Source organism: Papaver somniferum, chromosome 7 (genome assembly GCF_003573695.1).
Source record: "Papaver somniferum cultivar HN1 chromosome 7, ASM357369v1, whole genome shotgun sequence".
Lineage (NCBI taxonomy): Eukaryota > Viridiplantae > Streptophyta > Magnoliopsida > Ranunculales > Papaveraceae > Papaver > Papaver somniferum.
In genome coordinates, this window is record NC_039364.1 from 215,111,137 (window position 1) to 215,128,679 (window position 17,543).

The 17,543-nt window shown below is 36.3% G+C and overlaps 1 protein-coding gene and 2 long non-coding RNA genes across 5 annotated transcripts; all 3 read right to left on the reverse strand.

Annotated features, from left to right (window-relative positions):
- Window positions 1–3,294: 3,294 nt before the first annotated feature.
- Window positions 3,295–4,836, reverse strand: LOC113299542. The gene is made up of 3 exons (XR_003335108.1): window positions 4,798–4,836; window positions 3,732–3,835; window positions 3,295–3,399 (listed from the first exon to the last, which is right to left on the reverse strand). It is a non-coding gene; the product is annotated as an uncharacterized LOC113299542 (long non-coding RNA).
- A 2,059-nt stretch (window positions 4,837–6,895) lies between these two features.
- Window positions 6,896–11,507, reverse strand: LOC113299540 (kinesin-like protein KIN-14P). 2 transcript variants are annotated; one of them, XR_003335105.1, is made up of 3 exons: window positions 8,369–11,507; window positions 7,960–8,065; window positions 6,896–7,867 (listed from the first exon to the last, which is right to left on the reverse strand). XR_003335105.1 is itself a non-coding variant. In XM_026548574.1 (3 exons), the coding sequence occupies exons 1-3, from the start codon at window positions 8,020–8,022 to the stop codon at window positions 7,390–7,392; spliced, it is 444 nt and encodes a 147-aa protein (XP_026404359.1). In that variant the 5' UTR covers window positions 8,023–8,306; the 3' UTR covers window positions 6,896–7,389. The 2 variants fall into 2 exon arrangements, 1 of the variants encoding a protein (XP_026404359.1); XM_026548574.1 differs by lacking the exon at window positions 8,369–11,507 and having other exon boundaries at window positions 6,896–7,604; window positions 7,702–7,867; window positions 7,960–8,306.
- Window positions 11,508–11,935: 428 nt separating this feature from the next.
- On the reverse strand, window positions 11,936–16,278 carry LOC113299541. 2 transcript variants are annotated; one of them, XR_003335106.1, is made up of 12 exons: window positions 16,192–16,278; window positions 15,623–15,784; window positions 14,938–15,031; window positions 14,194–14,434; window positions 13,956–14,113; window positions 13,733–13,843; window positions 13,154–13,414; window positions 12,884–12,988; window positions 12,689–12,772; window positions 12,472–12,549; window positions 12,287–12,379; window positions 11,936–12,177 (listed from the first exon to the last, which is right to left on the reverse strand). It is a non-coding gene; the product is annotated as an uncharacterized LOC113299541 (long non-coding RNA). The 2 variants fall into 2 exon arrangements; XR_003335107.1 differs by having other exon boundaries at window positions 12,681–12,772.
- Window positions 16,279–17,543: the final 1,265 nt, after the last annotated feature.

Sequence of the window (17,543 nt, forward strand, 5' to 3'; positions counted from 1 at the left end):
CCATCATAAATAATATGTACGAGTTTCATATTATCAAATCCATGGTGAAGACACTGATATAGGAGATCATTGAATCGCTCTAAAAACCTATAAAGAGACTCTCCCTCTTGTTGCACACTAGCACTAATTTTCTGCCTAACAGCTGCAGTTTTATGCTTAGGGTATAATTTCATATAGAAAGCAGCAATAAGTTCCTGCCATGTTTCAATGGATTCAGATGGTAGGTTGTTCAGCCAGGTCTTGGCTTTATCTCTCAAGGAAAAGGGAAACATCTTAAGCTTCAAGACTTCATCAGTAAGGTCTTTTATTCTAATTGTCCCACAGATTTCCTCAAAGTCCCTAATATGGAAATAAGGGTTCTCATCATCTTTTCCTAAGAATATAGGTATCATCTGAAGAATACTAGGTTTTATCTCGAAATTAGCCGTAGTGGCTGGAAATTTAATGCACGAAGCTCGGTTGGTCCTAGTTGGGAACATGTAATCTTTCAAAGTTTTCATCGCTGGCAAAACAGAAGTACTAGGGGTACTTTCCTCACGAAGAGACAGATTCTCAAAACTGAAGTTTCCAAAACAGGGCTCTCCAAAGAAGAGTCTTCGAGCTCCCTGCTTATATCAGAAAAACTACTAGGTTTTTCGTTAATCAATCGACCTAGAGTATCTCTTTTCCAAGCCCTAACAAAATCGGGCATACACTAAAAATATCAAAAAGAAATAAAAATCCTAACAGGAAGGTTCTAGCAATCACACATCAGGCTGACTCGACTCTACCACAACAAACCTAAAGATTTCTAGCAAACAACAAGCATGATGGCTCCACTTATATTGTTCGTAGACTAGTTTCTATCTCTCGAAGGGGAATTCGTTACAGTTTAAGAAAACCCCTATGGAATCAATCCGAGTTAAAGTAAGTTGAATCAAGGTGAGGGAAGCTCGGTGGAGCTTTGATACCCAAGGCCTCACCGGTATAAGGCGGCGCAGTCACGCATTCAACTCACAGAAACCATCAAGAACTTCGAAGTATGCTTAAAAGGTGACCAATATCTTTCGAAAAAATTTCCTAACAAGCTCGATACCCTATAGGTATCTTTCTAATCAGATTTTAAAGCTTGGGTTCGCGTTAGGTTTCGTTTTCCTAAGGCGGGCAAGAAAGGAACGGTGATGAAATCCGAACCCTTATCTTATATGGCCAGTTCTTGCCCTTTACTAGGAATTTAAAAACAGTCCATATTCAAGTCCTCAGCATATATTCACCTTAAGGAAAACAGTAAACCCGCTTGCTGGAGATTCACGGGTGATTAGAATTTTACCTCCCGTACCAGACGGGCGAAGAACCGTTGAAATCGACTCGGGCCACTGACTCCGTTGTCAGTGTGCGAACCCGAGAGGCCGAGACGATATCTTAATCGTCGTCCTTCCCTGCAAACAATTATATTTAAACTACCCTTTTGTAGGGTATAAAAATAAAAATAAAAATGTCCAAAGTTTAAAATCCACAGTCCAAAAAAATAAAGTGCAAAAACAAAAAGTAAATTACAAAATATTTCCTAATACAATTCTAAAAAATAATAATAATAAAACTAAATCCTAAAAAAAAATCTTCTTTTTGTCTTCTCTTTACGCTTTAAGCTTTTTTTTCTCCAAGTCCTTAGTGTTCACTTCAAACCTGTAAATCAAAGATAAAAAGAAACGTAAAAAGGAACAAATAAAAATAAACAAAAAAAATAAATAATAAATCTAAAAAAAATGCTACCTAAACACAAATCCGCGTCGGCGGCGCCAAAAATTTGATGGTTTTTCAAATGATGTTGTAGTTGTGGTAAAAACTGGTTTCTTTTCAGACTTGTGAAGGAAATAATTTTTAGACTTAATAAAAATAAAAATAAAACAAATTAAATTCAAAGGTGAAGTAAATATTATGGAAAGACCAGGGTTCAGGATTTCACCATACACCAAAATTCATGTGATTCAATGATAATTCTTATCATGCAATTCTAGACATTATAATTGTGATTCTAATCACTGCTTAAATCAGATTTTCAAAACATCCATTGTTAATCGCAAGCATGAAATATCAAAAGCAATAAACCAAGCATATTTCATCAAGAGAAAGCACAATTAATTAATAAAAATCATTTATTCAATTTTCATTCGGTGCAATTAATCATAAAAGGATTGCATAAATAAATTTAAATGAATTTTACCACATAACTTTTGGAAGAATGGCTTCCTCCATCACCCCTGAGATTGGGTTTAGCTCCTCATCCCAAAAACACACTCACAAGATAAAAATTCATGGCTAAAATAGGTGTTTTTATTGATGAATATAAGATGAAACAGGAATTTGCAACGCTGTAATGGTGTTAGAGCGCCACTGTTACAAAGGAGAAAGGGCTGAAAATCAACGATACAACTCAAGTGCTGTAAAACAACGACACTGGGTTCCACTTTTAAGACTGTTGAAGAACGACTGTCTTATCTAGTCTGTTCTTCGTCTTCTTCTTCCTCCTCGAGCAGCAGCAGCAACACTGTAACTCTCTGTAACTCGATTCTCCCTTCTCTGCAGACCTCTAAACTCTCTCCTAATGGTTTCTAACCCTTCTATGATGAAAACACAGCTATTTATAGCCATCCAACTCCCTAGAAACTCGATTAAATCCGAGAATAATCTTATTATTCTTCTCGGGCAGTTTGGAGAAAAATCACTTTCCAGTTGATTCACGTGGTTCTGTTGGCTCACTAGTGGAAAATAGAAATAAAACCACTGTCGGGACAAGAAGTTATATCACTAAAAACGACTGTGTCCATCAACAGTAATCTAGAAGTGGTTTTTTCCAAAACGACTGTGTATGGCAAAGGTTGAATTCTTTAAAAAAACTACTTTCTTCAACAGTTGAATGACAAGTACTGATAGACACAGTAGTTTTTATTGAAGATATTTTATAAAAAAAATTTGATATTGATTCAGATGAATCAACTGAATCAAAAACTAAAAGCTGAATCACAATTAAATTAATAATGAATTCAAAACTGAATTTAAACTTAAAAATGAAATTGATAATGGCATTAAAACTCATTTTATATTAAAATATGTATTCAGTTTACAGTTTCAATTAACAAAAATACTGCAAGTTCCAAGTCTGAAAACTTCTAATACTAAGTTGGAGAACCTTAACCTATATTCATATTGCAAGCTTAAGATAATGAAATTGCTTAACTAAGCAGCAAGGTTCTACCATCAGTTCATCAGAATCTTCCTCTGACAGCCAAGAAGCTCAAAAGCTATTCACCATGACTCTTTTTATCTTGTCTTGCAGCAAGCTTTGACTACTGTACAAATTCTATCGTTCTTTCTTTTGTAGCTCCACAACTCAGTTCAGTAGAAGGAAATTTTCAGAACCTGCACATTTTCAGCTTAATATTTATGAACAACATACACAATTTCAGAGTTTAAATGCTTCAAGGTTAATGTTCATAGATACATGTTTATGAGGTAATCCAAGATATATGCTTATGAGCTATATTATTTCATGGAGAAAGATCAAAACTCATAGGGCCGGGATGTAAAACAGTAAGCTGCTGATGCTTATCTGAAGTTATAATGGATCTTACCAAAAACGCAGAGATATCAAATTTTATGTTAAATCTACCTAAGTTCTTGTCGAGCTCAAATGCATAGATTTTCATACAGATATTATGTAAAGGGTTGAACAAAAAGAAATGGAAACTTACCTTTGAATTAGTGGTTGTTCAAAGATGTTCACGATTCTGCAACATCCTTTTTCCTCATTGCAACTACTCTCCATTCAGAGTTCATATATTGTTCAACTCCAACACTGAAACAACAAGGAGGTTTAAGGATATGATAGGATATATTCTAGGTAGATTAAATAACACAACAATTCCAATGGTATGCCGGCTAGGAACCAACAGTCCATTTGTAAGTAGACCATGCTTAAATTTAAACAATGCAAATCTGGTAAACCATTTGCCAACATATACACATTTAAACTAAAACTGCATTCTGAAAACCAACAGGGGTGCTGAAATATTTTAATTGGGTGGCTTAGTTTCAATGAGAAGTTGTCAACCTGCATTCTTGTACAAAGAAGAATCCTTAGAGTCTCCCTATTTTAGTTAACGAACACGATAAAAAAGACATGCAGAGAATTGAATATTTATAAAACTGATAAACTACATGTTCTTTAATATCAGCGTAATTCTTCTTACTTCAAACCTCTCTTGAACCTGCACATGAAATGACCAATTAAATTTCAATACCTTTCATACCAAATCAACCTGCTCTGCCAAACCTGCAAAGAGATACTACTAAGTTATACTGAACTCGTAAAGTACTACAATGTCGTAGAAACAAAGACCCATTTAAGTACAAACTTAAAGGCATGAAGAAGAAACAAGAGCTCAGAAAAAATCCTGTGTAAGTAAGTATCAGCACAATCAGGCATATCATAATTGATCACAATATTAACGCGTTCAATGTATATTCCTGTATTAACCAAATCCTTGAAACCTTTATAGCGAGTCAACCTATGAAATGTAAAAAAAATCCACCTTCAGGGTATGCCTTCGCTTTTCTTAGTGATTTAATCTTCAGCAGTAAAGGCAGTATTATGTTGACTTAACCATAAGATTATTTTAAAATAAATTACAGTAGTATACTTGTACATTAACCAAATCCCTAGCAGATTCACTAGGCACTTGCACCTTCATGCATAAATATCAATGCAACAAGACCGAATGTAATTAGATAAAATATAAGAAAAAAGAGAATGTATACCTTTCTTCCTGGGACATTCCAATATGGGTGCAAATTGATGGGAAGTTGCACTGAACATGAGGCACTCTTTTTTAGTAATTCCTTGTGGGTCTTGATGCTAAAACTACCATTGAACACAACAACATTAGTATCAGGCGGGGTAAGTGTTGAACCGCTCAAACTCATGGAAGATCTCAACTTTATATATAAGCATCAACATAAAATGATCAAAATAAAGTTTAGTTGCAAACCTTGTAATCCAACCTGGCGTGGGAACACAAAATTATAACAGCAACTTATCCAGCCACATGCTCAATTTGCTGCAGTGTCAAGAGGCCAAAGACAATAGTTTTTCTCATCCCAGACTTTGCTTGAAAGATAACATCCATAACCAAAAATAGCTTCATTCATGTTGAACTGATTGACAACCAAAAGTTCCAAAGGATTAGGCTCTTCCATAAAGAGAAATACAATACCAAAGAAGTCCAAGTTTTTAACTAACAAAAACTATCTATGGGACAGCACAAAACAAGCCTCGGTATTACTATTAAACTGCAAACTATCTACAGTGGAATTGTTCCTTTGTATAGAACACAAAATCACACAACAAACGAAAAAGAAAAGAAATGGTCACTATAACTAGAAAGATACGTGGAGTCATGGAGTAAGCCTTATTTAGATCTAAACACACTAATAAGGAAACGAATAAAAGTTGAAGTTCTGAGGAAGTTATCTAATACGAACTACCTTTAATTATTCAGTTAAGAGATATAGACAATTTAATTTAGCTGCACATAACACCAAGATAAATACAAGGGATGAAAAACCATATTTAGATGAGAGAAACCTCAAGGGAGTTGAAACGACTAAAATATATATGATAGCTTGTTCCTCACCACTGTATTCTGGACATTTACCATCCCTATGAAAATATAATGCAGCAAAAATATAAAAGGTTGATTACTAAAGATCCCAGAAGACTTCATTACTCTTTAATTTACGTTAAATCACAAAACTGCCTTCAGATCTTGTGGCGTGAACTATATGGGAACAAAATTATTATATGATCAAAGCAACTCTCTGTCCCACAACATGAAGACTTATATCTTCTCAGTTAGTACCTAGTTTTGATATTCTGATGAACCAGACGAAATCTTTCATACTATGAATTTTTCACCAACACAACATAAAAATTCATAGATTCATATACTACCTGAGCAACCTTCAAGTCTCCAACTATCCACACACATGAACGAAACAACACACAACATGACACAATTATAAATCTGTGCACACAATACATGTAAGTGATAAAACTACCTAAAATAAAGTGAATAAAAATCAATTGGATATATGCTCAATCCCAAATCGACCACTGCTTTAATAAAAATCTCTGAGTCCAGAACTGTACATTCCAACATACCCCCTGCACTATTACAAAAGATTCACATTAGCCTCAAACTTTAAACCTTAAAATTCCTTACATACTACCAGAAATCGAAAAATAATTCCAATTTCTAGGGCTTTAAGAAAAAACCAAAAACATAATCAATCTCATAAATCCAAAATCACTATCAATTTCATAAAAAATTATTTCTACATTCCGGCAAAATCAATCAAAATACAAAAGTTACATCAATTTCGTTAGAAAAATTTCTCAAATCTAGGGTTTTGAAAAACACCCAAACAAGCTCAGTCTCAAAAGACCATTCAAAAAAATCTAAGAACCAAAAACAGAAACTAAATAAAACCCATAAGTAAAACCTATTCATTATAGAGAACTAACCTCACGAAACAGAGAAATTTTTCTAAGAACCCAAGATTTCTTCACACAAGATACATATGAGAGTTTCATTTGTGATGGATCTCTTTGAAGAAGAAGAAGAAGAAGAGGAAGAAAAACCTAACATTGATTCGTATGCGATTTATTGTTATGATTGAGAACGAAAATCGACTGAAACATAGAGTTCTGAGAGAGGGTTAAAGGAAGAAAGAAGGAAGGAGGCCGAAGGAGTAAGACCGAGATAGAGATAGAGATAAGATAAGAGAGAAGTTTCTTTCTCTCACATACGTTTTTCAACTCCAATTAGAGCTTTATATTTTTACAAATATACCCCCTAAAAAAACAACTGTGTCAGAGAGAAGGTTTAGTAAAACAACTGTGGCTCACAGTACCTATAGTTACAGCTGCACGGAAACAGTGGTTTTCGTGAAGACTTGAAAGTATTTAAAAATGCATTTTCCACTAGTGGCTATTCTCTCGTATCCAAACTATTCTCTGACTTGAACAAGACTAGGTACATCTTTATCCAGCGTAAAACTCTCCCAAAATTCTTCACAAAATCTTTGAAAATAAACAGAAAGAATACGTATCCCTGTTGAACTTTGATTCACTTCTCCCGGACATTCTATCCCAATATGTTCGATCCAAACGCACACACAAACCCTGTTTTTCTCTAGTAAGTCCAGCCCAATCGAATTCCACAATTGAATCTCTTTAAAACTGCCCAAAGATTCTCACACAAAAATTGCTCCTCGCTACTGCCAGTTTCCCGTCAAAAATTGTATTTGAATTATGTAGATGACCTCCCCTTATCCATTTCGAGAGTCCCTTTAGTACATGCCCTGATATGGGGTTCCCCTTATCCAACTTAGGGGTGCCTTTAGCAATTCTTCTAGGATGTTTTCCGCACTTTTTCGGGGTTCCTCCGGGGTATTTATGGGGTGTCTCCAACATACTTCTGGGGTGCTTCTGGTAGTTCCTCTCGGGGTGTAAATACCATTTTTCGAGCTCATTTCGCCGCAAAAGCTTATTTTTCCAAAAACACCTACAAAAGCGCAAAATAACCAAATAAGTACAAAAACGAGCACTAACAATACATGTAAATGAGAACAAATAGACACATAAATGCGTCTATCATGAACCTCCCGTTTGGAGTAAATCATGGACTTGTCCATTATAAATCTCAACCACTTGAACACCAACTTCATATAAGAAAGAGCTTCTTCTATTCTGAGATATTTGGAAAAGATCATTTAGCGCACAGTAATTGATACCCCAGTCCTTCCGGGATGATGCATCAGGCCCAGTCTGCAAGAATGAAATCAACACTCAGACACACCACAAATTAATGATGTCGACAACAATCTTGCACGTGGAACAATAAAAAAAAGTTCATGTACCATTGTGTATGTCTTCCCCTGACCCAGTTTGACCATAGGCAAATATGCATACATTGTACCCATCGAGAACTGATCGTATTAACGGTTGTGTCTAAAAATACTTCCTCTGTTAATAATGGACAAGTATAAGTCAAGCTCAGATAAAAGACCAAGTTAAACAAAAATGTGAGGATCCAAATCTTTGATCAGCGAAAAAACATGTTATTTTGTCTCCGTGCCCCGTAAACAAATCCATTAGTTTTTGGCTCCCCAATTACAAACCCATTAACGGGTTCGTTAAATGGAGGCGCAGATAAAAATAGCGAAACTAACAGAGCACAGATTACCTGTAGAGTTCACAAGCCTGAATGAGGTACCAGACTTCGACAATCGTAGTGCAAAAGCTGAGAAATGATAAATAAGGAATTACCTGGAGAGCTTGGAACTGAAAATCCATGAAACTCTGGTATTTTTGTTCTTTCTTGTTCCACTTTTGAGCTTTGGATAAAGAATATGCCTCTAGTTGCGTCTCCTTACTTTTGGACTCCGCCAAAAGAGACTCGAGTTTATTCAACTTTTGATCGAACTCAGCTTGAGTTTCTTTCGCATGTTCTTCCAATTGTAAGGAACGTTGTTCATAGTTCTTCTTGGTTATTTCCAATTCTTGTCTCAGAGTTGAAATCTCAACCTCAGTCTGATCCTTCTCTTTCATCAATCTAACCACATCATGTTCTTCTTGTTTCTTCCGCTCTTCTATTTTGGTTTTCTCATTCTGCCATTACCGGGATAACTTATTTTACAAGTCTGTTTGGAAGTACCTTGATAGGTGTTATAAAACACCTAATTTTATATCTAGTATTTATGCTTTCTTTGCTATTATCCTTGTGAATTGCATCTCTTATGTTTAGTTTTGAGTTATTAGGTGCAATGGAATCCTTGGGAGCAAAAGAAGGAGAAATCATTCATTTGGAGCGAAAAGAGCAAAAAGATTAATTCACAGGCGAGCTATACTTGGAGTCAGCTAGGTTGTGCAAGAATGAACTGTCAGTTCCCCGCAACTGACAGTTGAACAAGGAAGCAAACAAGCAGTAGGTTCTTTGAAACCGACAAGCCACAAATTAACTGGGCATCCCTTATCCTATTTATGGGTGCCGCTAGCAGTTTTGTTTCCTACATGACCCTAAAATTGAGATATTTCTCAATCATTTACTTTACTTCTCAAATTCAGATGAGAGTAAACCGATGGCGGCTCCACTGTTTATCATAGAAAGAGATCGAGAGATGCAGGGAGAGAGATGGTTCTTGTGATGGAAGAATTTGTGAAGAACTCAGGGAGAAATTGAGAAGATGATGTTGTTCAGTCTAGGTCAGCGAACGAAGAAGAGATGGATCTGTTTTTCAGATTCGTAGTTGAACAGCAGAAAAGTTAGTGTTTGAATGGATTGAAGATGAAATTCAGGGGATTAACGGCTGAAGTTCTTGTCGATTTTGAGGAAGAATTGTTAATGGGTTCGATGGAGTTCAAGATGGAGGAAATGAGCTGCAGCTGATGGTTCGAATTGGAGTTGAGGAATGATGAAATGATGGGTGTGTGGTGAATTAAGACATGGGTTTGTCTCAAGATCGAGTCTCTGGTGGTAATTGTGGATGAGAAAGTGCTGGTGGTGAAGATTTAATTTGTTGTCTAGCAGATGAAATTGAAGTGGTGATCTGCAAGGAAGAATTGTTGATGCTGCTCAAGGATTAGGAAGGATTAAGTGGGGTTTTGGTGAATATGAAGATGGTTTTGCTGGTATTGGGATTCTGTTTAGCTGAGATTACAGGGAAGAAGAATTACAAGGTTAGTGAGTTAGCTGATGGAGGCTAGAGACTGAATGCAAGACTGGCAGCTGAGTTAGCAGGTGGATTGCGAAGAAGATGTAGATTCTGGGAATGGATGCACTGCAGGAAGTGTCGATTTGAGAACTCGGACTGAATGGGTTTTGAGCTGCAGAATGCAGGAAATGGTGCAGTTTTGGTGGCTTGAACTAAAATAAATGAAATCATATACAGTTGCAGGTGGATGTACTTGCTCACAAGGGGATTGAGGTGCAACTACAGATGCAGGCAATTGTAGGTTGTGATAGTATGAGCTGTAATGCAATAAAATCAAACTGGTTGCTGTTACAGAATGAGTTGCAGCTGAGCAGCTGAATCATTGAGAGATGTTGGGATGCTATTTGAACTGGGATGGCTCGAACGAAGAAAAGAATGCTTTTGCAGGTGATCGAAATTGAGCTGAAATGGAGAATGACTAAGACTGCTGCTGTGATGAAAGTGGTGTTGATGCTGAGCTGTGAAAGGAGAAGATGGATTACAGGATTGAGGTTGTGTCTGCTAATGCTGGGTTGAACTGGAACTGCTGATGCCATGGAGATTACAAGGCTGTAGAAGGCAGTGAGAAGTTGTTGTTCTTGTTGCAGATGCGGATGGTGCTGGTTTCTGCAGTCAAGAGCAGAGATTAGAGGGCTCAGGTGGTGAAGCTGTTGGTTAATGAGCAGATGGTTATGGACTTAAGCTGAAAGTGAAGGTGGTGTTCTGAGAGATTGCAGGTGGAGTTGTGGACTGATATTGCAGGTTGATGGCATTGCAGGTGGTAGTGGCTCTGGAGATTATAAAGGTGATGCTATGAGACAGTTCTGGAGTTTAAGCTAGTGGAGATTTGGTAGAGGTTAGACTGCAGGAATATGACCTGCTGCAGCTGCAACAATGGCTGATGTAGGAAGGAGAGAATGGTGGAGAACAAGTGCAAGAGTTGGTGATTCTGGTGAAAGAAGAGGTTGCAGTTGAAGTTGGAATGGGTTTGAATGGAAAGTGAACTACAGTTGGGAAGTGCTAGTGGAATTGAAGTTGCAGGTGACAATGGGTTTTGACTAAGCAGTGGAAGTGTTTACTGGTGGTACTGAGCAGATCAATGCAGAACTGAGCTGTGAATAGAAGTCTGTGTAGTTGCAGCTAGGAATGGAGTTGAACTGAAATTGGAGTGTGCTTGAAGCAGTGATGCGATGGATGTGGCTCGAGTACAGGTTGTTGTTGGACTGGAGTTGCTTGTCAGTGTCACAAAACTGACAAGCATATCACGTAATGGACCTTCTGACTGAGCTTCATTTATGGGCCGTATGGAAGAGGAGAGCGGCAGAGTCGGTCGAGATTGAGATTTGGAACAAGTTAGGATATAAAAAAAAACTTATTCACACAACAAAAAGGGGTTGGATGGCATATATCTTTACTCCTACTTGTATTTTTAGGGTTTAGAAACATGATAGGTTTTCTCCTCCTTATTATGAACTCCATGAATATGAGTACCTAATTTTCATCATTGGTTAAAGGAATAAGTTGGATTTCCAAACATGGGTTGTGTTCAATAAATTAGTTTTCTCTCCATACTTTATCGTTTATGATTCATCGTTAATATTGTTATGTGAATTGAATGCTTGTCTGGTCGAGTTTAAAATCGATTGAGTTTGTTTTCATCTCTATTGCTAGATTAGAGTTTATTATACGAAAAAGTGATAAATTTCTGATTGCAAGTAGCATATTGTGAATATTGCTTGTAGTGATGCATCATAGTAGTCACATATGAATCATAACCTTTGTTAAATCAGATTAGTGCTTTTACACGTTCGATTGCTTTGATTGGCCTGATTTCATAGAACTTAATGCATCTAGGGAATTAAACTTGATTAGTGCTTTTACACATTAGGTTGTTCTCTAAGGTAGAACTCATACTCGCATATTTTAATGTGTTTGTTGATGACAAGAGGAAATTAGCGGGATATTCTTGCGATCAAGGTATCCTAGGACTTTTGATAAAAGTTGAGATTAAATATCAATTCTAATTATTGTTTCAAATACACGTTTGTGACTGAAAACCAATCCTTGACCAATATTATAATCTTAATGATTTTGTTTTATTTATTTGTTTTGCTTTTATTTTATTTTAGTATATAAAAATCAGAAAACTCCCCACTGTTATTTATAGGAAATCGAAACAACTTGACAACCATAGTCCTCTGTGTGGGAACGATCCTTTCTTACCCTTGCTATATTATATATTTTGAGTAGTGAGAAAGTGTAATTTATTTTTGACGCATACGACAGCGATCATACCTCGACAACCATACTTACGTATCATACTTAACAAAAAAACATAGTAATGGCTAAATGGACCTTTAACTGCTAAAGCCTGTTCATAGCAATCTGCAACAAGAAAAATTAGGCAATTAATGAAAAGTATACTAACGGAATTTGGGATATAATGATATAACAGATAACCTTCTGAATATAAGACTCGCTCTTTGGTAATTACCTGGGTCTCTTCACTAGTCCCAGTTGCAAGGATTTCAAGTATTCTAATTCTAGACTGATACTTATCTTCGCGAGACTTGTATAGATTGTTTTGCTGCATGCCAACATCACAAGTTTTTTATTTTAATCAGCAATGAAATCACTCCAGTACGAGAAGAAAAATAAGTTTGTAAGTAGGTATATTACACTTCTAATGTGGTCTGCTTGAGTTGCACGTCGTCGCTCAATTTCTAACATAACTTTTTTCAAAAGGATTGATACACGCTGCGCAAAAAACAAAAAAACAAATGCCTCAGGTTAAAGATTTTGTAAGAAGGCCTGTATTTCAATGAAGAAAGGGGAAAACATATCAACTCTTGTGCATGCTTTACTAAAACATTAAAGTATCTTCTCACTGGCATACTTGAGGTATTTCCCCATTTTTCTTTTCGATGCACTCATCTAAGATTCCGCGAATGACACTCAAAAGCGATTGAGTTGGGGCATTCTGCAATGAAGACGCTAAAACAAATTAGGAACTCATTCAACAGCTCTCAAACATAAATAAAACTAAGAAACATATGAAACCTAATTACATGAAAGGAGACGAGATACTTACATCTAAACTATTTGATTTCATCATTTCAGATATAACGTCCTTCTTTCAACTAAAACACCTCATGAAACTTATGTCCAACATGATGTATCAATGCAGCTGATGGTTCTACAGAAGAAAATAGAAGACAAGGTCGAATAATGAGCACAGATTATTTCTGTATACACAAACATACCCTGGTTACATAAAAACTCTAATGCTGCCACAAAATTCAGTTTTTCTTTAATTGAAATTACGTCTTACTTCTTCAGACACGAGTCTACAACGAAATACCTGATGCAACATGACTTCGCAAAACACGCTTGAACTTTGAGTCTTGTGTATTCTTCCGTCTCTCATCCGTAGACCCCAAAGAACTATGTCCTGGTGGAGAAAAATATCCGGTGAACTATCAAATTCTGCTCCTGACAAGCTCCAGCTCCTCCTTCCATTGTTTGGACTTCTGATCGAAGATGAACGTGCGACTTCTCCAGGGGTTAAACTAAACTTTTCCTTAACTGCCCAGAAACACTCCAAAACTGGTTTCATAGATCCCTGCATTTTATCCATGAGAAATGGAAAGATCAGAGAGTGAGATGCTTGAGTGTCAAAAATTAAAAGTGAGAAGATGAATAAATTCAGGAAAATAGAACTGTATCAGTTATCTAACTTCGTAATGTCAGAACATATATACTGAAGTAAATTGTAAGATAGATGAACAAACTACGTATGAACAAGGATTTTCACTGTCCATGAGAAGCAAGCCTTGTGTTGTTACTGGCATGAAATTGAATATACTTGACAGATTTATCTACTAAAGGATAAGAAAACACTGGAGTACAAAAAATTTAGTTCATAAAACAACAGGAGTACCTGTTCTAGGTCTTGCACCTCAAACTTGGGCAATCCCATTTCATACACGGCCTCCAGAAACCTTGAAACACTCTCCAAATGTGACTCGGAAGAGAAGTTTGAGTTATCAACCTAAAGTGGACAATACATAAACCTGAGAATCTCATCTACTGCAACAAACTTAAATCTCAATTTTGTATCCAACAATACGACAGAACTGTATATTATATTGGGCGAGACTAACCTGATCAACAGATTCCAGACTCAGCCTGTTCAAAATGCTATCAAAAACAGCCCCATTGATCAGATATTCTCTGAGGTCCTCTTCAGAAGCTTCCAATGGGAGCCTTGAATCAGGGACCATTTCATGTAATCACTCCACTATTTCTGCTCGTCGTTTACCTGAGTATAAATCACTATTATTATTTTAACGTGTAAGAGTGATAAGAAAAGAATGATATACGTTAAGTAGTTTCCCTTACCTTCATTGGTTCCCATTGTTGGTTTCACATTAACAAGATCACCATATCTGGATTCAGAATTCATGACACTGTCTTTGAAAGAGGCACCTATAGTTTATTGACAAATTCGGAAAATAACTTTACTACAGACAATATCAAGGCCCTTTATCCAAGATAAATAATCCCCTCCACGTAGAATGAAGCATCAACAAATTATTTGCTACATGCATAGCTCAACAAATGTAGCATTCCTGAAACACCCCTGTTGTCAACGCATCAAATATGCGAGATATGAGTTTCAACAGATAAATGGAAGGAAAAAAAACCCATAGAAAAGACGAAGTTGCTCCATTTAGACCAGAAACGTTTAACTGGTGCAACAAGAAATTATAATAAATTTAAAATGGTTATTAGATCCGAAGTACCTATGGTGGTGTATAAGTACAACTACATTAAAGAATTTGTTTCATGTACCACATGTTTTGAGGGATATCACTGATGCGATGCAACCGAACGAGTACACTAACGAACGTACATATCAAAATTGTGCCCAATTTTGTTCACAAATCGGTCTACACAGTGTCTGATGTATTAGTAGCTTGACAAACAAGCAGACGATCTAAAAGTACGTGCTTTATTCCATTTAACTTCCTGATATTTCAAATGCAGAGAAAATACAGAAGCATGCAAAAAAGAGTAACTATGTTATGGGAAAGCAAAAATCAAAACACATAATAATGATCTGACTTATCCTTTGAAACTGACCTTGTGATTCATTTACTGCTTGTTCATCCCCTTGCTCACCGTCGTCATCATTCTTTTCAGTAGGAGAGATTCCCTTACCATTGCTATCTTGAGACTGCAAATTTTACTTTCTTCAGAAAATAGTTCCAGAAATTTTCACTTACAGAATTAAGGTTCGCTTTATAAGACAGTGTTTTAGATGAATCATATCCATGTATAAACTTGAAGGCATCTTGGAGTTTTAATTGAGACAAATGTGAAATTAGCATACAGCACAAACTTGTGGACCTGCTGACATCCTAATCTAAACAAACAGGAGCAATGTTTATCTACAGAAACTATTCTGTGACGATAAGTCAATAACAGCTTCAGCCACAAGCAAAAGACAAAAACAAAAGAACATAATATGCATGAAACGTATTCCTATAGAATTGTTTCTCTCTAGTTTCTCGTCAGTTTCATATTAAAGTCATGTAAGTTGGTAAGTGACAAGATACTTGACTAAGTAAGTTAATAACTTTGACAATCTTCATCATTCTGTTGGATACTGTGTTAACTATATAATTTATATGATTGCTGCACGGTCTTGGTTGCAAATATAAATCTCTTTGTAATGGTCGTGTACAGATCACTTCATAGTTCTCAACCCCAGTACATACCATAAGTTCTTTTTTACAAAGAAAATAAAAATAACTATCATACATACCAAGACATGATTATCATCGCCTTGCTGATTGTTGTTAATTTGGAGGCTTTTCAATTGATCAGAAACCCCAGCATTTCCCTCTACCTCAACAGCTTGAGAGTCCGTCCCAGTCCCTACCATGCTTAAAAATTCTTCCTTTCCTCTTTACTTTCTCTTTATCTACTGTAATCCAGAAATCAACCAGATACGAAAAAATTAACAGGACAGTCTCACAAAAGGTCCGAATAATATTAAACCCTATCTAAACAATAATACCTATAATCAATATTTTCATTTAATTTTTTTTTATTTTTGCCATTAGTAAAAAAAAAAAAAAAAAAAAACCAACAGATTATTGAATCGCAATACAATCAATAGCGTATATCAAATTAATGTTTAATATTACACAAAGATTCAATCTAAAGATTGTTTTAGTTCATTAAGTAAAATAGAGTTGAAAATCCAAGCGATGAAAATATTTAAAACCCTAGGAGAAATTGTACATATAAAGGTCAAGCAAACAGCTGACTTTAATCTAGGGTTTAATGGAGAGGGGAAGTGTACAGAGAAATAGATAGAGGAGGTATTACCTTGTTCTGCTAGCTGAGCGGTGGTGGTTGTTGTGATGGTGATGGTGGTGGCTTTTAGGGGAGTTGCAGGCGCTATGTGATGTAAGATAGAAAAGAAGAAGAAGTAAAGAAAGAAGTGTCGATATGGAAAACACTTTATTCAGGGAGAATTACTATAATATCCATGTTCAGAAACCTGGTAAAAAAAATGGAAATGAAAAGAGCGCCGTTGCTGCGAATCGAAGAAAACAACAGGTCACCCGGGTGACAGGCACGAACACTTACCATACTTGCCACTACCACTATACTACAACGATACGACGACTTGTTTGGAAGCGGAACGTCTATTTTGAAATTTGTCATTTTATTTGAGTTCCATCACTACAGCCCATGGAAGAACCAAATAGTCCAGATTTTAATGTTTTAGATCTTGGTTATTCAATCACTGCGCCGTTGCCGGGAATCAAAGAAAACAACAGGTCACCCGGGTGACAGGCACGAACACTTACCATACTTGCCACTACCACTATACTACAACGATACGACGACTTGTTTGGAAGCGGAACGTCTATTTTGAAATTTGTCATTTTATTTGAGGTCCATCACTACAGCCCATGGAAGCACCAAATAGTCCAGATTTTAATGTTTTAGATCTTGGTTATTCAATCACTGCAGCATATGGAAGCATCCAGCATAATTGATGAATTAGTTCAGGCAGTAGAGGACTCTTTTGAAAATTTAGCATCTGAAAGCCTCAATTGTATTTTCGTGACATTCCAAAAATGCATGATTGAAACTATGAAGGTCTTCGGAGGAAATATCTACAAAAATGGTAATCTACCCATTACACTTGAGTGCGATGCTGATCTCATAGATAATGTCCGAAACTACATCGATCAGCACTAAGCTTGGGAAGCTACAATCACATTTTTATTTTGGTCTATGTCTTTTTAGGGAATCAGTGTTTCGTACCTTGACTCGAGGTGTGAATACTGGAGACAATGCCCAACTCCAAATTGAGACGGATCAATTGCGCAAAGAATTTGAAGAGAAATATTATGAATTGGATAGTGTGCGTACCTTGAATCGAACCCTTATTGATAAATAGCACAAGAGTAACCGTGATCTACAGGAACCACGCAAAGTTTTGATCGAGGTAAGAAGTTTATGGATGACTTCTTCCTCATGCCCCATAAGTACTTTTGCTATTTGCTGGAAAGCTAAGTAATTATTCTTGTGTTAAAGGCTTTGGATGACTCTGGAAATAAGCGTCATAATATTGGAATTAAACGGATGGGGGAGCTGAATGCGAAACCGTTTCGAGATGCTTGCAGCCAGAAGTTCTCACCTTCAGAACAAAAAACAAAATTTGT

What these genes read in the sequence shown, in the direction of transcription:
- LOC113299540 (XM_026548574.1), bottom strand. Translation starts at nt 8,022, where the DNA reads ATGGGTACAATGTATGCATATTTGCCTATGGTCAAACTGGGTCAGGGG. An exon ending in AGGGGAAGACATACACAATG is followed by an intron (nt 7,868 to 7,959) that starts GTACATGAACTT and finishes TCATTCTTGCAG; the next exon opens with ACTGGGCCTGATGCATCATC. An exon ending in TGATTTACTCCAAACGGGAG is followed by an intron (nt 7,605 to 7,701) that starts GTTCATGATAGA and finishes GCGCTTTTGTAG; the next exon opens with GTGTTTTTGGAAAAATAAGC.